Genomic DNA, 22,627 nt, shown 5'->3' with positions numbered 1-22,627 from the left:
TACAATCTGGCACAGCGCAGTGTAGCAGTTTTCCTATCTTATCCCTTAGATGCTTATATGGCTGCTCGGTAAAAGGCATCGTTTCTTCAACTCGTCGCTTGGCTTTAAGGCAGCTAGCAGCGGCAACTTCTTAATGAAGTCCACTAGTAAGTCGTTCGTCAGCATCGCATGGGTAGAACTATTCTGGACATGGTGATGCCCCACACTTTTATCGTCGCGCCATAATTTCAGAAAGCTGCTAAGCGTAACGGACTTGAGATACTCTCATATTTATAACTTTGACACAGTTTTCTGTGCGAACAACTTCCGGTTTTCATCCCCGTTCTTGGACCAGTGGCTGCCTTGCAACTACAGAGCTCCGGGCTACTCACTATAATAATAGATCACGTGGTGACCGCTGTATACGTCTAATCGGTCACACAGTTTTCCGCTCATCTCAGTGTCCAATTATGGTCTCGAAAAAGTGACATCAATCACTGACATTTTGTCCGGTATACCTTATGCTAGGTGATAGGTGCTGATGGTTCCAACCTCTACTATCTCCAATAGGCGACGGGAGCGCTGCATAATTTAGGTGTTAATCTTTCTGGAGCGTAGCACCGGCAGAAGACGATGCCGTTAACATCGCACCAACTAATCAGTCCCTCGAACTATCACTCCTGCATGGGTAACCTGCCTTGTAACCTTTTTTTCCAAGAAGTAACTAACATATAAGCTGAAAATTGTATAGAGAAGCAATACAGAGGAGCACGAGTTTGTTCTGTTTCGTTCCTTTGTGAAGAAGATTGTTGTGGTTGACATTTATTGATGCCTAGCATGATTAAAGTCAGAGGTATGAAATAGACGAAAATTTCCGAACTGACATTTTAGTAAAACACTGACGTTTTGATACCCAAATGCCAATGAAATCAAAGGGTAATTGGCATTCTGGTTCCAAAAAATCAGTACGGTCCGTTCATATGTGATTACAGTTGTTTCAGTCTCTGATGAAAATAGGATCAATAACTTCATTGCTGTGTTCTTCTTGGGCAGGCTTCACGAGGCACATGACCTAACGACGATAGGCTTAGCCTAGATCTAGAGCGCCGGGGAGGACATCCTACGTGAACAGTGTAGATTGACTCCATCACCGGGGAGCATCTGAGTAGTGTGCATCCGGTCTCTTGATCGAAGCTACAAAGATATGGCATCATCTTCTGCGTAGCGAAGGTCATGGGTGCGCCGCTAACAGGTGTAGAATACCCCACCGCCGGGGAGTATCTGAGTAGTGCCGCTTCTTACGGGGAAAGTTCGGGATAAGACAATACCTTTCTCGTAGTGGACCTCGTAAGAAGGAGGTAAACCACTATCTGGAGATACCCACGGGTAGAGTCGGTGTAGGATGTCGTCACTGTTGGGAAACACCTGAGTCGTAGCATTCAAAGTCCCGATGACGTCTTCGTCGGAGATCATCCGAGTAGTTGCGTTAAGTTCCGCACGTGTGCTGTGATAGCCGCGATTCTAGGATAAGCGATCGGCACACAATGGGCATAAAGATGGCAAACCTCGAATCCTGGAGATAAGAGATCGGGTTTGGAGTTGTTAGAGGAGAGGTCAGGCCTCGAATCTTCAGGAGGAGAGGTTTGTGTGGTCAACCCCGTGTCTTTAAGATATGCGGTCAGGCATCAAAACGCAAAAGGAGGAATCAAGCATTTAATCAACAAGAGGAGGGGCATGAGTGGTTACCTCGAGTCATTACGATAAGAGGTCAGATCTCGAGACGCTAGAGGAGAGATCGGGCCTTGAATGGTGCAGAGGAGAGGTCAACCTCGAGTCGAAGCGAGGAGGGGTCGGATTTCGAGTCGTTAGAGGAGAGACCAGGCTCGAGTCGCGCCAAGAAGAGGTTTATGTGGGAATCTCGAGTCATTGCGAGGAGATGTCGGTTCTCAAGTCGTTTGAGGAGAGTTCAGACGTCGTGTAGCAAAGATAAGAGTTTTTGCTGAAAGTGGTTTCGTTAATGAGTATTGCCTTGAAGCGCACTAGTGTGGATAGACCACCCAATATTGAAACACAGTGTGTTAAACAGTTCGAGGTGGGAACTAGGTCTGTGGTCCCAGTAGGAGTTTAGGGAGTAGGAGGTAAACACGGAGTATATCATGAGTCTTCCCATTTGGACCCAGGGTAGCAAACTGGGGTGACTCGGTGGAACGCCGTGCCTTGGAATACAATCCGTAAACCGGGATTTACCACCTGTAGTTACTAACTAAAAAAAAGACGTAGAAAGCTGAAAACTGGCACAGGAGTTCAGTTCAGACAGGAAAAGTGAAACATGCATTCAATCCAAATGATATTTATTCAATGTTACTAAATTTTCTTTGACTTTAATCCAAAAAATAATTTGAAATTATTCAGCAGTAACATAAACACCAGACACAAAACATCCCAGCAGTCGTATTCAAACGTGTGTCATATTTATTGTATTTATCTTGTATTATGTTTCGCAACACCTATCAGAGCGGATTTCTTACGGTATTCTCCAGCAGTGGCAGCAAACCGCTCGAAATATGGGACGTGGTCACCAAAAATGGCCACTCCAAACGGGTAACGGACGAAGATCTGAAGCTGATGTCGTACGAACTGATGGGATCCAATGTGGCGACGACCTACATGGTGGCCCCTAGAAGGCCCTGCCCCTCTTTGGGCGTAAAGCTTCCATTTTTGGTGCTGCTAGTGAAAAATTTGAGAAAGTTTTTCTCTTTTGAAATCCAAGTGAGAAGTTTATTTTTTATAGGAATAATAATTATAATTGTCTAAACTTTTAAATTTTAGATATTGGATGATAGAAACTTGATGCGTAGATTCCGGGCATCGAACTATCAAAGCTCTACACGGGTTGACAATTTTTGCACCGTTATGCCTTTGGCGCTGACTCCCGGATGGAACCAGATTCAATTTAATTTGGCCGATTTCACCCGGCGAGCCTACGGGACGAACTACATTGAAACGGTTCGGCTACAGATTCATGCCAACATTCGGGTGAAGCGGATCTATTTTAGTGATCGTTTGTACAACGACGATGAGGTTCCAGCCCAACTGAGGCTTCACCCACCACCGAGACCAACAAAGTTGAACGAGATTATGAAAGGGAAGGGCAAAAAGAAGTCCGAAATTCAGGAATCCGTTCGGCCAACTACTCCGGTACCAGAAGGAGAAGAAGCTGAGGAACAGTTACCAGGCGTTGTGGAAGAGGTTGTTGGAGAACCGGTGGAGATTCCAGAGACTGGCGAAAATCCCCCTACAGAAGAAGCTGCTGAAGTTGTGGCAGAGATCTCTCCTGAAGAAGTTCCTGTTGAAGAAAACGTACCACAAGAAGCCGTTGATGAAAACGTAACAGCTCCGGCTGAGGAGGCTGAAGGTGGTCCGGTAGTCGAAGAAGTTGTCGAAGGAACTGTCGAACCACCTCCGGAACCTGCAGCAGAGGCAGAAGAACCAGCACCTGAAGAAGTAGCACAATAATTTGAAAAATGCTCATTTAGCTTTGACTTCTTTTTATCCAAATTCTGTAGTAAAAATTATCGTTTTTGTGCAGCAAACCCGTTTCTTTTCTAATTTTTCTTAAAGGAAACTTTTTTATGATGTAGTAGAATCCTCTTCGGGTTTCAATCAGAAAATCATTCAATTAGAATGTCTCGATTAAAATTTGAAAATATGCCACAGTCGGAAACACCGCAACGAAAACATAACGACCGCCTGTGTTGGCTAATCTATGCTCGGCTATCTGAATCACAGCCAAATGCTTGTTGCCGTTGTCGTCGTCGTTATTGCTTGCTGTCGATATTCTCCAGAAATCTGTATGCTCTACATTGGTGTGGACAAACAGAGCAGGAAATGCGTTTCCCTCGTGTTTCGGATGCGTTGATTTAGCTCAATTCCGGTTTAAATCACTTGCAAGTGCGGTGGTTCCATTCTATCGCCAACGTGCTTAATTATTGCTATGGAAATTTTCACATTTATCCTTAAGAGGATTTCTATCCCGAACTTCTTTAATTTCTAATTATAAATTTTACTGGTATTTTCCGAATTTTAGATTATAAATGTTGATCCATTCCTGAACCTGAAACTTGATTCTATACTTGGAAGTTAAATTTGTTTTCCTAAGAAAAATTTTGAACTATAATCAAAATCGGTTTTCAAACATTTGTAATTCAGCCCTCGAGCCCTCATTCAAACTTTCGCAGTTTGATTTCTGCTTTTTTTTAAATTTTTTTTTTTTGCTTTAAAATTTCTGAATTCGAATACAAAGTTTGAAAATATCTTTTCGGCAAAGAACAACGTCAACCATATGCAAAATAGGGTACCTACCCGAACAAAGGGTTCCAAAATTGCAACCACCCTACCATAAACCATTTGCTCTCTCCATGTTTCTGTTGCATTTTCGGCATTTTTTTTTATCTCGGAGCAGCAGATGCCAACCGGCAAACCATACGCCAGCCAGTTTGGTTAGTAGTTGGTCGAAGTTTGCGCGATGCGTACCTACATCCGATAAAATTGTGACTTGTGACGAAAGATCGCGCGCGAGTGTGCTTCCAAATGTCCTTAGGGCGAGACCAGGCTGTTTAGATGTGTGCTGGTGCTGTTTTTTTGGTTTCTCTCGGTATCTTCTCATCATTGCATTGAGGAAGTAAATCATCTGGATGTCAGTGGATCTCGCGCCAATGCTGCTGCGTCGCTTTCCACGATATTTGGAGCCGCTGTAAAGTAAGCATCCAATTTTGAGATTTTTTGGAATTGAATTCTAAAAATTGGGTTAAAGATTTAGATTTCAAATTTGGTTTGGAGAAAAATAATGTGATGGACTCTACTTCACAACTAAATTACTCTGTTTAAAAATCGTGTTCAGAATGAGGGTAGACTTAATAGCGGCACGTTATCCAAACATACGGGAAAATTGTGGCTATCAAGATTGTCTTTCATATTCTCGTATATTTTGAATTTGTTTACTCAGGATGAATCATCTTTTCATCTAACAAAAAAAAATATTTACATGAAAATGTTTCCAGTTGAATAAGATATGATAAGAAAATCTCCATATTTGGGATTGTGGTAGTTGCCTTCCAATAAAGTAGTCAATTAAGAGAGAATATATGAAAACACGAACAGAGAATAGTGAATGAAGCCCAATTTTATTTGGTAAAAAAATCATAGAGTAAATAAAGATCACAGGTGAACGACAGTGTTTAGAACCTGTTAATAGGAAATAAGTTTTAAATTGTGTAAAAACTGAACAACTGAAACATTTTAGTGGAATTTTAGGACAAATTAAAACTAAAATTGTTTGAGAAAACAATCAGGGGAAAAATAATGGAAACTATAGGGCAGCGGAAACCTTTTGGTCAAATGGATTCAGAGTATATTTTTTACTATTAAAATAAAAGCGAATGGAAAGGACAACTGACGTTCCAATTAAGTGTGGTTAGAGAAAAGAAAAATGAGAAAATGCAACAAGTGCAGATGATATTCAATTGTTTTGGAAAAGCAATATTCAAGTGTATTAAGAGTTGAGAGAACAGCTTAAAATGCAAAAACATTATTCGTAAGACAACTGGGACACATATGTGGAAGTGAATCGGGAGGACAGCTTGAAATAGTTATGAAAATATCGTGTTGTGTTGACAGCTGAAATATAGTAACTTATTGCGGAGAACTTATAGGTGGTTAGGAGGACAGCTTGAAATATTAAAGAAGCGGATTCAACAAATTTCTGAAATATTTTGGAAAATCAATGTTACACCAGGGTCTAAGAGAACAGCTTTAAATTAAATTTATACAAGTATGGATTGTTTCGATTTTTTTAACATTTTCGATTTATTCGTTTTTGTACCTTAAAATTCATTTGATAACGCCTCACTAATAACGTTATTGCTCGAACCAATCTAAATTTGAAGCGCTTAAAACATATGAAGCAAACCAGTACCTAAATTTTAATGGTTGATTAACAAGTTGAAATAAGGCTTTTTCCATGTAGGGGAGGGGGAGGAGAGGGGTGAGCGGTGGGTTTCGAAAATCGAATTTAGCTAGAAATAATAATTATATCAAAAAATTCACAGTGAAAATTTGATTTCTAAAACTATTTTCCTACTAAAGATCATCAGATAAACTCGAAATAATAATAAATCATAATGATATTTACGTTTGAAAATAAATCGGAATAAAAGATTCAAATCGATGCAATTCTGAACTAGTCTGGTTTACAAATTTTTAATCAATATTTTCGGAGCACCAGAATTGAAAGCTTCAGACTAGTGAACCTGCATATAAGAGAAGCGACGTCTGATCCCTCTTAAAATAAAATATGTGGCAACATCGCAGAAAGCTTGGACAAAAAAAATTCTCAGCACTGTTTTAAGTCTCAATGTTCAAGCTCCAAATTGAATTTGATGCCCGAAGGATCGCGATAAACGGTATGAATGACTTGAATTTATTCAACATTCGGATAGTTTTCTAACTAGGAACACGATCCACCAAAGCAGTGAAAAAAATTGCACCTAATCATAAATTTATATCATGGGCTTCAATATTATCTGTTTGAACTACAACAACAATCACAATACTCTACTTGGTTGAGTTTTCAATTAGAAAGACAAATGCTCTACGACAAAAGCTCGGATCGATTGGAATTGATTTTGATAGTTCTTTTGTATCGATTGGAATTTTGTGTTTCAGACGTCGCTTCTCTTACATGTAGGTTCACTACTTCAGACATAAGAATCAGTGCTCTGAAATAGAATACCGTAAACTGGGGAAACTTCGATCACTAAAGCTTAGTTCTTTTAGAAATAGGACACTTTCATTTGCTTATGGCTCGTTTACTAGTTATCGGATATTCAAAATTTTGACGGCATTTTGTTGCCTGTAAAAATTACTTTTCGACCTATTTTTTTCAAAACTTAAAATTTACGCGTTTTTTAGATATGTACGATGCAAGAGAAAAAGAAAAAAATAATTTTGCACAGTTTCCTTTAAAATTCGTCATTATCAAATTGTTAGCTGACAAAACCGATGATTATGCAAAGAATTACTGAGTTTTTGTGGTGGATAAGTATGCAAACACTGTCGGTAATGTCCACAAAGTTCAAATCAAGCATTGGAGTGAAGCACATGATCGGCAACTACGGTTGAGGGTCATCAGGAAAGTCAAGTCTCATACCAGCATTTTTAATTTTCAATAAGTGAAAAACTAAGGGTAGATCGCAGAAATATCCAAAAAAAATTTCTCCGAAAAGCTGAAAGTGTTGCCTAGTCATGACTCATTGAAACCCAACCTCAAACAACAATTTTTTGTTGGTTCCAGAGCTCGTAAGCTGTATAGCCGGTACCGAGGCTATGAGACAGATGATTTCTGATGAACGACAAAACTTATGAAATACCCTATTTTAAACAAATTCCAGCGTTTGAATCCAATACCGTGTCTGCTCGTTGCAAGATCCCCAGTATATTAAAATATGTATTTACTAGTTATTTTGTATAAAATTATAATGATTTGCCAAAATTCTGCTCCGGCGAGAAAAAAACAAAAAAATTCAAATCGAAACTTTGGATTTCACTGTTTTTAAAAGCCTAAAAAGAGTAATCTTGTATGAACCATCCGCAACCTACGATTTATACTAACTGATTTTTTTTCAAGTTCAATCTTATGATGGTTTTACTTCGTTATTGTCAGATTTTGCCAGCAGAAATTCCATTAAAAACGTTAAAAAATGTGGTCAAAAATAATCAAATTTGTTTATTTCGAAACAACTGTATCCACTAAAATGCTTCCAGTTTCTTTTAAAAGAGAAAAATTGGACCAAAAAGTATCAGAAATTGAAGAAGGAGGGTTAAGCCACCTAAAACATAGATTTGACGAAATATAAGTTGTAAAAACTGATCAATACCATGACTGAAAAAAGTGTGCGCCGGCCAATGGGAGATACCAAGAATAAAATAGAATTTTCTCTAACAAAAAACGAAAAATAATTTTTTTTAAATTTTTTCATGAAATACAATAACATTACCTTCATTTTCTTCATAGAAAGTGTTTCGATCAAACGAATGGTTTTAGAGATACACGCATTCGTAACTGTCCCATTTCTAAAAGAACTAAGCTTTATTAGAAGATTTTTTCTATTCTTTCTATTTTTCTATTAGAAGATTTTTGATATTACTTAAAATGTAATTTTAAAATCCTAAAATATCTGGTTTTTCGAAGGCTCACAAACAAACATCTCTCCTAATCAAATTTAAGCATTTAGAAGCAAATGAGTTGTTTCATGTGAAATTTCAACTTTTTTCTTTGTTTAGGTTTAGTTTAAGTGTTATTCTTATGGTCATTTGGTGATAGGTTTTGAATATTGCACAAAAAAACGGTGATTTTCCATGAGAAAGTCCGTATAGTAACAATGGCTTAAACCCTCTCAAATGGTTCGTAATATTTTTAATTGAAGAATAATGTTTAGCTTACATATTCTTATATCAGAAATTCAGTGTTATAAAAAAGTGAAATTCTACAGTTTATCATTACAAGTCTTGAAAGTCTTAAAAGGGCTGAAATTTCTTGAATGATTTTTACCTATTTCAAGAAGAAATTTCAAAAAAACAAAACCTGATAGAAAAAAAAACTAATAGAATATTTGGATTTTGGGCTCCCAAATTCATCTAAGAAAGTTCATTAATTCATTGCACCTCGAGAAAAGTGTCAATTTAGTTGCCTTGTATAATTTACCAAAACCCTTTTGAATGTAAAGTTGAACATTTAGAAGATTAACTTTAAATATTATACAATTTGATAAGAAGGAAAAACGTTTAGAAATAAAATTGGGGCTGAAGTTCGTTTTTTGAAAAATATTTCAATTCAGTATAACATTTGTAAAGACATGAACGATTTTTTTGATAGTCAAAGTTATCAGCTATAAAGTAATGGAGTAGTAAAAGCCTGGCGCATGGCTCACAGCTTGTTGATGTGTTAAATAAGTGTTTTGATGGAAGAATTTTGGAGTTAAAATGGTTGGTTTAAAACCCTTTCTATAGACAATAAATGGTTTTTTAGTGCCAAAATTTGATTTTTAAAACAACAGTTTGGTGGAATTGCAACTAAAAATCAAAGTGTCGGAAAATAAAATGTATTAGGCTTAAAGAGATTCTGCCGGATGCGAGCCAATTTTCTGACATGTTTGTTATTGTTAACACTTATTTTTAAACAACTTTTGGGATCAAGAGATTTTCTAGCTCGGCGTTAGATTTATTTCTTGAACTGAAAATTTTACTTGGAATAAATCTCCAGGGGGAAGGGTGGATGGGGGGGGGGGTTAAACCCCTAGAAAGCAACTGACTTGCCTACTGAGCTTAATATCACAAGCCTGTACAAAAGAGTTCGACACATGCTAACTCAAATAGTTTGTGATATTTGCATTTTTTGTGGATAGTGTCTGGGAAATGTTCTAAAGGCATGGAATCTCCTATAATTATCTGTTCTTCCATTAAAAGGAGAGAATATATTAAACCAAGGAAAATTTTAAAAGACACTCAAAGTGTCGAATACTTATGTCCATCACTGTATGTACACAGGACATGACCCTTAACATTGAAATCCAGTGATGTAAACCTTCCCGATTTCTTCTATCTGACTTTTTTAGGAATCTAGAACTCTGTTCTTTCGAAAATGTCTCCCAGATAATTCCAAATATTGGGAAATTGACATGAATTTTCAATCATGTTTTTAAATAAAATATTTTACTTAAAAGTTGCTATATAAAGTTGTTTTCTGGCTGGAAATAAAGATTAATAAATTAACTTGTTGATCCTGGGATACTTGAAAAATATATCTTACCTGGAAGCATTTTTTAAGAAAGTTTGCGAGACAAATTGTGTAGGACTTTTTCAGAACTAGAAAAAAGAAAATTGTTTTAGTTATGGTTCGCAGTTCATATTTAAAGTATTTAAACAAACGAAAAATTCTTTTGAACGAATAGAATTTCACCTTAAAAAACACAAGTTTCCAGCAAAATTTGGATTGCTGGACGTTTTCCAGTCTTTTTTTGCTGGAAATCGATGAAAAAATTTGCTCTGCAGTCATGTTGCCAATAAGGCGATATCTAGAATATTTAATACATGATATGAATAATATATGATATGAATAATTTAAGATATGAGTCTTCCTTCCTTTTTTGAAGAATAGTTGGAAATTTAGTTAAAAGACTAACGAATTATCATCGAGCTTTTCTGTTATATTCAAGCATAAGTTATCTTAAATCTGGACGCAATGTATATTACCCTCCTCCTCCTCCACACCGCTCCTAGTGGTCTGATCTGTAATGTTTTGACAGTACTTTGTTGTAGAATGTTTCCAACGGTGTCATATATACAGATTGTTCTGTATTATACAGATTTCTCAACGCCAATACAGATTAGACACAGATAGCGATTTTTAAACCTGAATATAGATTGAAAAAAAAATTGAAATCATCCTTTGATGGACTCCCAAGCAACCAAAAATCTCGTTTAAAAGGTCAAACAAAGCTTAATCAGCTTAATCAATGTGCTGAAGTTCATTTTATTCAGCTTAAAATTTAGTTCTTATTGAAACTTTGAAGTTCCATTACAGATTCGAACAGCCCTCTGTTCAGCTCACAATTAATCGTTTAATCAGCAAAAAGAAAAAAAAATCTCTCCTCTTCTCTCTTACTTTGGTCAGCACCAGCCAATGTAGTGCTGCCGGTTTTTCGGCATCCATCTTAAAACCTCCCATCACCTCAATTCATCTTTCTCAATTGCTTTGTTTTTAACTTTGTTCGATACATGCCGGCACGCATGCCAGCTCTGCTACACATTTGTTTTATTTACTTATTGAAGCAATCAAACAACCTGATGAAAACATTTAGTCCTGATACCAGATTTGAACCGCTACTCTTCGAGATGATAGCCAAACACGCTGCCACGAGGTCACGCCTAGATGTTGCCTTACCAGCAGCTAAAATTCGAAGTGATAACAAGCTTCCCTAGGATACCTGCATGGACAGCCAGTGGCCAGCAGCGAAGACGCTATTGATTAATGTTCAGAAACATTTCGAAACGGCATATAAATCAAACATCCGTTAAAATTTGAGTCCGGATTCGAGTGCTTCCAGCTACAAATCTCACACTCTTTGCATCGAAGAACTATCCGAGCAGCTTTCGCGAAATAACTCATTGTTAGTGATAGGCGATTACAATTTGCCGTACGTCTCTTGGATATTCGACGACGAGTTAAATAGCTTTCTTCCTGAAACCGAGCGATACTAGATATGATTTTAGAAACTGCAACTTTCCCGAGCTCGATATTATCATTCAGCAAGTAAATTGGCCAACCATTTTAGACACCAGTATGCTTGACGTAGACTCAACGACTGAAGCTTTTTACTCTTATATAAATGATATTTTGAGCAAAAACGTACCCGTGCGCCGTTGTCATACCTCCACAAAAATTGAATGGTGGAATCGGGAGTTATTCAAATTTAAAAATCGCCTGAGACAAGCTAAAAAACTATATAGACGCAACCCCACGGACGTGTCAAAGCAACATGTGAGAGCAACAGAGTTAGAGTACTTAAATCTAAAGGATACCAGTTACCATCGTTACCTAGCCGGTATCCAGCGTAAATTCAAAAATGATCCCTCATCTTTTTGGAGCTATGTAAGAAACGAACAAGGTAATTCTGGTCTTCCTCTGAATCTGTCGTATGGAAATCGTCAATCAACTGACATGACTGAGGCAGTCCAACTGTGCACAGAGTTTTTTAAAACCACTTTCGTTGACCACAATAATATCGTTAGCACTCAACATTTGACTGCAGTAAAATCGTGTAATATCAGCATTCCCGAAATAAGAGTTACCCCAAGCGACGTGATAAAGGCTCTTAAAGAAATATACGAGCGTAAGGGAGCTGGACCAGATGGTCTGCCCCAGTGTTCCGAAAATCACTCATTTTCAATTAATGTTCCTGATCGCACTTCGCAACTGAACGTACAGCGATCGGGTTTTGTTATTGATTGCTACTGGACTTATCCGATCATCGATCGTTCTATTCATCGCTTAAATACAGATCACTTCGCACGATGTTTGCTGTCAAAACAGTGCAGCACTATCATCAAATTGGAATCTCACCATTGAGCGATGCATGCGGCGAATTATGTTGGGCTAGAATCAGGAGTGAATGGTTCATGCAGTGAGCGAATGATACATGTAACCGATCATTTGCAAATGTTGTTTGATTTTAAACATAGCCAATTAATAAATTTATTTGATTTTACAGCTTTTTTTTACTACAGTAAGAATAAAATCAAACTGTAGTTGTGTTTGTGATGGAAATATGGTCACTTCCGCCGTCTTTTCAATTTCTAATCAGCCAGGCGGATACTGAGTGAGCGACATTCAGATTGGATCAGTTGGTATCTCTCTCATCTCCGATATGCGATGTTTGCTAAACCGATGATTCTGAATGATGCGACTCGGTTTGCATAGCTGATAGGAGCGCTGATCGAGATTGCATACCAGCGAGGCGAAGCAGTTGCGAGAGGCGCTATCCCATTATACAATCAGAATGTATCCAACAGGAAACGCATCCTGAGTGTTTATTTTGATTGATTTTCGGAACATTGTTTCCATGTGTTATCTAGTGAAAATCCAGTATATCTAGCTAGTAAGTTATCAAAGACCTCCTCTGCATGTTTTCAATATGTTTTTTTAGTTTTCTATTAATTGGATGGTAGAATTGATCACATCGATGATCAAAAATAACTTAAAATTTATGAATTGACACATAAAAATGAATTGTAAAAAACATTAAACTTCAGATTAAATTATTAAAAAGTTCCATGTGTTGGATTTGGTTTTAACTTTTTGCATATAATGAACGTTTATTTCGTTTTTACAAAAAAAATTCTAATTTCTATTGCAAATTAAATCCCTATGCGGCAATCAAAGTGTTGAGATTGCAGCCTTGAACTTACAACCCTCAGTTTAAACCAATTTAACCCTTCGTTTTATAAAGTAACAAATTTGCAACAATTAATGTGTGAAAAAAACGAAAAATCGTATTTTATTATAATTTTTTTTCTTGATGTACTCATTATTTCCAACTGTTAAAAATGATTTTGAATACAAAATAAAATATCATGAAATGGAGGGTTAATCCCCTATGAGCAATTAAAAAAAAAGGTAAATAGTTGTTTCCTTGAAGCTGGAACATTAGTTTTCACACTGCACACTGCAATTTACACACTGCATAAGTATTATTGTAGATTCTCAACACCCCCAGCGACGGTTGACACCAATTTTCAAATAACTGTTCTTATTAATATATTTATAACAGGCAAGAAGTATTTATTAATCCTAAAGAAAGGCTCACTATTGCAATCAAATACCTCGCACCGGTACCACGTGCTTTGAACAGTAGAAGGAAAAAAACCCGCCAAAATTTCTCCTTTCGAATTTGTTATGCTCAGCAAGCTTTGATTTGCTTTCCAGTACACGTGAACTCTGGATGGTCGTATCTAATGCCCGGCCCATATGGTGATGGTGAAAAAAAAAACCCGCCAAAGGCAACGAAAATCGGTTGACAAAATGGGTGCCATGACTTTTGGTTCGTGGGAATGAAAACGAAAGTTGTATGGGAGGGTCCCTTTTCTTAGGTGAGAGGGGCTCAAAACTATTACCTCGACCTTTCTCATGTCCGTTTACATCACTGTACCAAATTTCAGGCTAATCGGTTAAGCGGTGTAGATTTGTATAAGGTGCATATATATATATACAAACGTATATAGCCCAACTCATCTTTATATTTAAGAAAGAAGAGAAGAAGATTTCATCCGAAGATTGCTAATCGAAATAAGTCCTAAAAGTGTTAGGTTTTTTTGAAGCCCTTAGAAATGAATGAGAGATCACGAAGGCTATATTTAAATTAAAAAAAATTGTTCGGGGTTCAAATCAGATTTTTGTAATCTCGATACATTCAGACTTCAGTTTAATTTGTTTTAGGATCTACAAAATAAATAATATTAATCAACAAACCAATAAAATATATTTCCTGAATCCGAAGATCATTAATTAAAAGTTGAAACTAAGATTTTTTAAGAAACGCAATTTTGAAAATGAGTAAAGATCTTATTTTATAACAGTGGTTTTTATCTGTTTTGCGTTTTGTTCTGAGTAATTTCGAATTTTTATTCTGAATCTGAATTCTGCATTTGGAACCTAAATACAATTTTCGAATTCCTATCCTATAAAATAGATTTCTGAATATAAAGTCCTTACAAAAATTCCCAATAAATATGAACAGAACAGACAGAATTCTTAACCAAAAATCTCTTTTTCTAATTTTGATTCTTTGATTTTCTATATGAATTTTTACTTCAATTATTTATTCGTAATTCAACTATTGAATGGGACTAAAAATTACGAATGATGAAACTCTGATATATCATTACTGGATTACCATTATGGAACTTAAGAATTAAGAGTAAAAATTACAAATCCAAATTTTAAAAATGGTTTGTTATTTTAAATATTTTTTTTAATATTCCGGAATGATGAATTTCGAACATGTAAAATGAATCTAATTTTATCTTTAAAAGCAAAACCATGAATTTTGTCCCAATGATGAACCAAGCTGACAATCAAGAATTATTAACTGGGTACAAATTCCTCAATTCGGTCACAGGCAACAAACTTAGATTGTTGAAAAAAACCATAGAATTGGAAATTATTCAAACCTAAGCTCACCAGATATTTTTCCGCATTTATCCAGGCAGGGAAAATCTGGACTTTTTTATTTATCTAAAAACCTTGCAAAATCCGGTCATTCGATTTCAAAGTTTACTACCAAAAATCTGGGCAATATCCAGGCAAATATTGAAATTCTTCAATCAAAATCAAGGAGAAAAAATCGAAAAGTAGTTTGTTTTCATCGAAACACATCTACCAGTTTATTTGGATAAACTTTGTTACAAAAAAATGGTTTTGGACGCAAAATTCAAAATTATGATCACGCAATTTAAATTTTGCATTGATTTTGCAAATAAGTAAAAACATTTGGGAAAAATTCGGGCAATCAGGCAACCTTAGTGAGTCTTATTGGAAATTCGATATTGGAGACTAAGGACTGTACCCAAAATTCTTGTAACAACTTATTTTGTGACTAATTTTTGATAGCGTTTTTCGAGTAGTCTTTAAGTTTCTCACAACAAGTGAGAAAAAATTGTATAATCTATTGTAGAATTTTTAACTTGAGGTAAGATTTCGAGATTTTGGTCTTAGTTCTGAGATTGCTACTCTTGATTAACTTTAGTCGTTAAGTCAAAATTTCACCCCCTAAATAACCCCGTTCCTACGGTCATGCTATGTAGTAGTATTTACGTTCCAATTGTATTTCCCTTTTCATGTTGTCTAATAAAACAGGCAACACTTGCTCCCGTTCTGTGTTGCTTAGAAGAAGGATGGCTTATCAACCACCCACACCTCCCCATAATACCAGCAAACAAAACGACTGGCGGAGATTTTCCCCCCATCAACGGAGGGAGAGTATGTGAATGAGAGAAATATAATCGACTCACTAGGAGGAAAAGTCTCCCATTCGAGAGTCAACAAGAGACTAACTGAACTGGAGAGAACGGAAAAGAGATACCAAAGGATTTTTCCGATTTTTCCGTCTGCCTCCGACCGATGATTAACAATCCAGTCAGTATACGACGCTGCTGGAGGAAAACTTGCCTAGTAGTTTTGCCTTTTCTGCTTTTCTCCCACTATATTGTTGGAATGGAACACTGATGGTGGGGTTCTTGAAAGATTAATCTACGCTACGGCTACTTCCGATTCTGCTGGATTAGCGTCTCACACACGAGGGCGTACGTTCCTACGTAGAGTGTAGAGTAGAGTGCTATTCTTGCTAGTTGCTGCTCTGCTGCTACTAGCATGTTTGCTGCTTCGATGAACCGATCTTGTAAATCAGTGATGGTGTTTAATCTCAGTCGGTGTGGAGAATGAGCGTTGCTGCTGCTGGCTGGCTGCTGTTAAGAGCTGATTTGGTTTTCCCAGAGTTTGGATGGAAAATTTTTCCAGCCGTACCAAATACGATGTGAAAAGTGTCGTCCGTTTCGTCGACAAGTGTTTTCCGATTTCGCTTAGTTTTTTCACCTAGCTAATCGTTAAGTCGCCTTCCGGACGAAGCTACTTTTATTGAGTGAACTGCTGTTCCTACTGTTTGTTAGTTAATCTACGACCCTACGAAAAAATGGATACCCGCGTCTGTGCTGCTGATCTGTAAAAAAATCGTGAAAAGTTGTCAGTGAATTTTATTTAATCTATCGCATGATGTGAATGCTAAAGGGTATTTCTGGGAAGGGAATGAAAAAGATATGAATCAAGATGGATTGGTAGCGAGTTCTCGTGCTGAAACGAGTGGAAATACTTTGGGATCGCCGCTGACCGTAGCCATTCGAGTGGACCAGCACTGGGATATGGCGAGCAATTTTCAACGCTAATCGAGCATCACGAGGAATTTCCGCACAATTCATTCCGTAGAGCGTAATTTGTGCGATTAACCCCTTGCTTGGAGCTTGGGGTGGTAGTTGTGATTTGTGTGTCCAGTGCAAAATAAAAAAAAATATTGAAGCATAAGTATAAATCACCAGCTGCGGGGTGTCTCCATGTGAGTTATTCCGATCTACATTCGAATCATGCTGAATTTTGGAGTAGGAGCAGTGTAAGTTTTTTACAGGCTTAAAGCATTGTGGAAAATTCGCATTTTCCGATAAGAATTTTCTTTCAGCTTGTGCGTTATTCGGGGAAGAAAAACAAACATGGGTGCCAAAACGAAGAGTCCATCGGTTGGGAAGCAGTAAAAATATATGTAGGGAAAAAAGTACCTACTACTATATAGAACCATTAGAAATGATAGTAGCTCTCCTGCAAGAGCAAGAGATTTGTCCATCGTTAGATTGAGCATTTGAGCGAGAGTGTCTATCTCACCAGTTCTTCTCCCTAACAACAAACTGCTTGCTGGTGGTCTTCCTCGTGGTGTTCTCCCTTATCGAAAAAGGATTAGCGAAGGAGCAGCATAGTAGATAAAATAAAGTTGTAATTTGAGTTGTCTTCAACTGGGTCTGTACTATTTAACCATCACAAATTTTAATTTCGATGAACTTTAAAAATGAGATGTTGAAAAAAAAATGTGGCAAACAATTTTAGCGAACTAATTAAACTTTCAAAATAGTATCGCAAGAATTATAATTTCGCGACGTGGAACTTGTTCTGCTTAGCCACCCCAGCGGTCATGGAATTTGAAATGTATAGTTTGAAATCAAATGAAAAAAATACGAAGTTCTTCTAGAATCTATTTTAATAAAAAAAACCCTGTAAATGAAGCATTTCGAGTTCAATGATTTAAGGTGGATATGAGTAGTCAATAAAGCTAAGCTAAACTGAGTATCGCAAGAATTATAATCACGACCGGGAAGATGTTTTTAAACATTAATTTCCGACTTTTTACGGTCTGAGATTTTAAACAAACAACGTTCCCAACGTTTCGAACTTGAGAAAGCCCCTCAAAAATGGTCGAATCGTCGGGTATTTCAAATAAAAAGTTGTTTGATTAAAATCTCAGATCGTAAAAAGCCGAAAATTATAATTTTAAAAGTGTATCGCAATCCGATAGTGATAGCCGTTAAAAATCTTTAAAAAAAAGTCAACCTAAACAGTCGCTCCATTCATAAATAAAACCATTTACATACTCATATTACATCAAACCCAATTGTAAAATAAATTTCAGACTTCAGTTCATCATTGAAATCTTGAACTGACATTGTAAAGGTTGGATAATAGGGGATTTCTTGAATGATCAACAAGGAACTGATAGAAAAATAAATAAGGAATGCTCAGTTTTGTTATTGATATTGAAAGCACGAAGCATATACTAATTTGCTTAACATTGCACATTAAAACTTAACTTTACAGTTGCTATTCCGAATCGTTTTTCGAACTTTGCATATATTATTTAAAAAAATATGATCGATTTAATAAAGACGATTTAAAAAAAAGTAAAAAAAACAGTGCAACATTTTTAATTTTTGAACGCGAGTCTGACTTAAAAGATCCGGTACGGTAACTAAAAAACGATTCGTTAAAATTCGGAATATTTATTTGGAAATCAAAACAAAATTTGAAAATGCAAAAAAAAAGTTTTTTTTGACATTTCAGAAGGAAATTTTTCAATAAATACATCTTGACATTTTAAAAAAATATTTAAAGATTTTTATTAATTACTCTAGAAAACAGCATTTTGACGCCTAGGACTTCACCAATTTGGTAGATTTTAGCGTCCTAAACTCTTATCTTTTGTCAGATCTGTTACCTCTAGTTTTGATGCAAATGGGTTAAAATGAAGTTGAGATGAATTTTGAGTGAAATCAATCATTATAACTGATGGATTAACAAATCTACATGAAATAAAAAAAACTGTTGCTGAACTTGTTTATTATACTCATGTAATTCGGGAATAATATTTTGATGGTTATAATAAAAATGAGCTTAAAAATTTCAACTCTACAGTTAAAAAAAAAATTGAAAACTATCATCACTCGTATTACTGACATTTGTGAAGAAAGTTATGTAAAAAGATTTTGTTGCAATCAACAAATTTATTTAATCTTGTTAAATTATTTGACATTTGCTTTAAAAGATATCTTAAATTCAATTTGGTTTAACAATTTTCAAAAAATCGATAAAACTCCCGTATTTAACAAAATGGGGTAAACGAAACAAATAGAGATTCTCTAAAACTTTTTTCGCAGAAGTTAAAAGTACTTGCGGTTTTGAAGAAAGTAAATAATTTGTTTAAAACCTTTATTTTAAATTTTTAAGGTTTTTCCAGAAAATGCAGAAATTTCTTAAATGATATTTACCTATTTTCAAAAGTTAATTCAAGAATAAAAGCTGATTGAAAAAAAACTAATTGAATTAAGGGCACCCCAATTAATCATATTAAGTTCTTAAGTTCATTGCACTTTCGAAAAATGTGAATTTTGTGGCTTTGTATGGTTTTTGAGAAGAACAGGAAAAAATGTTCAACTAAGTCTGCAATTCGTTGCATGAAAAATATTTCATTTAAGCATAACATTTGTAATAACATAAATGATTTTTTGAAAATCAAAGAGTAATAAAGTAATGAATGCTATGTTTTAGATTTTTTGGCTAATTATCATTGTGAATATTTAAAACCTGTCACGTGGCTTATAACTTGATGGTGTGTAAAATTATTATTCGATGCATGAATTTTGAAGTTTAAATTGTTGGTTTCAAATTCTGATGAACTTTTTTTATTATACTTCTTAATGAAAACCCATTCTTAAGGTAGAATTTTTGTGTGTCAAGATTTGAGTTTCAATATGTACAAACAATTTATTTAATCGCAACTCTAAACTTACAATGAAAAATAAGCTTTAATTCGTGAAGGTTCTTTGGCCGAGAGTGATTCAGGAAAAATTTCCGCCGGAGGCGAGCCAATTTTCTGTCATGTGTTGTTTGAACTTATTTTTGAAAACCTTTTGGGATCAAAAAATTTCCTGATATTTATTTTTTTATCTGAAAATTTTTCTTGGAAATATCTCCATGGGAGGGGGGGGGGCTTAAACCCTTAAACCCCCCCCCCCCCCAGTTCGCACGGCCTTGTGATGAAAATAAAAAAAAGAACATTTTATTGATACTAATAGACAATTAGGGGCCGTTCACATACCACGTGGACAACTTGAGGGGGGGAGGGGGGTATGGAAACCTGTCAAGTTATACACAGCAAAAATTATTTCCTGTAAAATTACGCAAATGTCCTGTAACAAAAACGAGCAGGACATTTACCATAATTTTACAGGTCGAAAACATGACTACGTGACATTTAATTTTTAGTGTACTACTTTTTTAACAGGACATTTGCTGTAATAATAAATGAATCTTAGTTAACTTTCAAGGAAAACAATTTAAAAATTACAGGTTTTATTAATTACAGGTGATTTATTTTAAAGGTGGCAGTTTTCAGTGACACGTAATAGTCAAAAAAAATTTTTGTGAAGGTATTTTAAAAAAAAACTATTTCAAATCTGTCCACGTGGACATCCGGGGAGGGGGGTAGGGGTTTGCCAAATGTCCACGCTTGTCCACGGAGGGGGAAGAGGGGGTCAAAAATCTCATTTTTCTGTCCACGTGGTATCTGAACGGCCCCTTATCATGATCAAGCTTCAGAGACCAAAGTTACCGCAAATAAAAATCTATTCAATTTATGATTTGATCCAAAAAATTTGTAACGGTCCAATGTCATGGGTTTTGGGCTGGCTTTCTTACAGAAAGGCAAAGCGAACGGTCAGTTGGGGCTATCATTAATAAAGGGTCCAAGACCCCACTTTATATATACCAATCGACTCAGCTCGACGAGTTACGAAGATGTCCGTGAATTTGTATGTTCCTATTGAAATTTTGTAACCTAACCTAGTTTGTAACTCTATTCTGGGTTTAAAGATTTTGATGCATTTAGTTTCAAAAAATTGGATTTTTTTTCTGTAGGTCATATCTTAAAAACAAAAAAAAAACATATTTTTGTTCTATTCCATAGTAAATATCATGCTTATTTTGGCTCCGAAAAACGTAGTCATTTGCTCAGCAGCAGTAGCCAGCAATCGCTAAATTAATAACGGAGGCGATCGGAAATTTGACAAAAAGTTCATCAAACAGCCGAGATTCGATCCCACGCCATCTATCATGAGAGTTTAGGAGGCTAACCCCTTGACTACTAGTGAGTGTCGAGAAATGTGGCTCTCAAACTTAAACAGTTTGAAATATTTGAATAGTAAATGACCTTGTTGAATATCAGTTCGCTTATCCTCCAAAAACGTACTGGCCATCTTTTTGCCTTTCTAACAGAAAGGTTTGGTTATCGGTCGATTTGAGAGATCATTAATTATGGGTCTTAGACATACCTTTATAGGTACCTATCGACTCAGCTCGACGAGTTCTGTTGATGTCCGTGGATTTGTATGTGCCATTTTAAAAATGTCAAGAACGTTTTTGCGAAACTGGGCTGCACAATTAAAATGATTTTAGTCTCAAAAGAATGCATTTTTTTTTCTACACAACCCTTTCAAAAACGGGAAAAAAACAAAATAGTTGAAACCGTTTTCTTTACGAAATACATATCATACTTATTATGGCATAAAAAAAAGTTGCTAGTGGCGCCTCGAAGCAGCAGCACCAGCAATCATTTATAAATTAGAGATAATCAAAATAAAAAAATAAAATTTATTGACTCGGGAATCGAAGCAATAACCTTCAGATCCCAAGACGCAAACGCTATCCAATAAACCATCAGCACGCTTGACAAAGAGTGGCTCAAACTCAAATACGTAAAAGGCATTACTAAGACGCATCGTGGTCTGGGCAGTTTCTCAGTCTGCTGGGGCAAATACGGCAACAGTGTTTATATCTTACACTTCTTGCTTTTCAATGCAGCAAATGGCGGATGGGCGTTTCCTTCAGAGTCCGCCATGCCTATTAGACAGGGGGGGGGGGGGGAATTTATATGAAGATTTTATGACCTTCGTTTTTTTTACCCGTGTTGAAGAATGAATTTATGTTTTTTTTTTTTTTCATTTCTACATACTCATACATAATTTAGATTCAATTTCAGATGCAGAATTCAGATTCAGATTTCAAATTCAGAAAACAGGTTTAGGAAACAGAATTCAGGATTCAGAATTCAGATTCAAAATTCAGATTCAGAACTCATATTCAGATTCAGAATTCAGATTTAGAATTCAGATTCAGAATTCAGATTAAGAACTAGATTCAGAATTCAGATTCAGAATTCAGAATTCAGATTCAGAATTCAGATTCAGAATTCAGATTCAGAATTCAGATTCAGAATTCAGATTCAGAATTCAGATTCAGAATTCAGATTCAGAATTCAGATTCAGAATTCAGATTCAGAATTCAGATTCAGAATTCAGATTCAGAATTCAGATTCAGAATTCAGATTCAGAATTCAGATTCAGAATTCAGATTCAGAATTCAGATTCAGAATCCAGATTCAGAATTCAGATTCAGAATTCAGATTCAGAATTCAGATTCAGAATTCAGATTCAGAATTCAGATTCAGAATTCAGATTCAGAATTCAGATTCAGAATTCAGATTCAGAATTCAGATTCAGAATTCAGATTCAGAATTCAGATTCAGAATTCAGATTCAGAATTCAGATTCAGAATTCAGATTCAGAATTCAGATTCAGAATTCAGATTCAGAATTCAGATTCAGAATTCAGATTCAGAATTCAGATTCAGAATTCAGATTCAGAATTCAGATTCAGAATTCAGATTCAGAATTCAGATTCAGAATTCAGATTCAGAATTCAGATTCAGAATTCAGATTCAGAATTCAGATTCAGAATTCAGATTCAGAATTCAGATTCAGAATTCAGATTCAGAATTCAGATTCAGAATTCAGATTCAGAATTCAGATTCAGAATTCAGATTCAGAATTCAGATTCAGAATTCAGATTCAGAATTCAGATTCAGAATTCAGATTCAGAATTCAGATTCAGA

At 35.8% G+C, this 22,627-nt stretch overlaps 2 protein-coding genes across 5 annotated transcripts in view; both read left to right on the top strand.

Moving 5' to 3' along the window:
- The first annotated feature begins 2,431 nt into the window (after positions 1 to 2,431).
- On the top strand, positions 2,432 to 3,539 carry LOC129758805 (uncharacterized). The gene is made up of 2 exons (XM_055756437.1): positions 2,432 to 2,748; positions 2,809 to 3,539. Exons 1-2 carry the CDS (start codon positions 2,473 to 2,475, stop codon positions 3,493 to 3,495), a joined length of 963 nt encoding a protein of 320 aa, XP_055612412.1. The 5' UTR covers positions 2,432 to 2,472; the 3' UTR covers positions 3,496 to 3,539.
- Positions 3,540 to 4,511: 972 nt separating this feature from the next.
- The window catches only part of LOC129758803 (regulator of G-protein signaling 7-like), a 34,306-nt gene continuing 16,190 nt past the window's right edge, over positions 4,512 to 22,627 (top strand). For 3 of the 4 annotated variants that reach the window (XM_055756432.1, XM_055756434.1, XM_055756433.1), the window contains exon 1: positions 15,750 to 16,751. The gene's annotated coding sequence lies outside the window, so the exon portion shown is untranslated. Of the gene's footprint in view, positions 4,738 to 15,749; positions 16,752 to 22,627 lie in introns of those variants that run through there. The other variant, XM_055756435.1, reaches the window with a different exon arrangement.

The sequence above is a fragment of the Uranotaenia lowii genome, chromosome 3 (assembly GCF_029784155.1).
Source record: "Uranotaenia lowii strain MFRU-FL chromosome 3, ASM2978415v1, whole genome shotgun sequence".
In the NCBI taxonomy this organism is placed as follows: Eukaryota; Metazoa; Arthropoda; class Insecta; order Diptera; family Culicidae; genus Uranotaenia; species Uranotaenia lowii.
The sequence above is the reverse complement of the archived record's forward strand: the minus strand, read 5'-3'. Positions and strand labels throughout refer to the sequence as shown.

Coding starts and splice junctions, on each gene's coding strand:
- LOC129758805 (XM_055756437.1), top strand. CDS start 2,473: ATGTTTCGCAACACCTATCAGAGCGGATTTCTTACGGTATTCTCCAGC. Junction 2,749..2,808: donor TTTTCTCTTTTGAAATCCAA/GTGAGAAGTTTA, acceptor TTTAAATTTTAG/ATATTGGATGATAGAAACTT.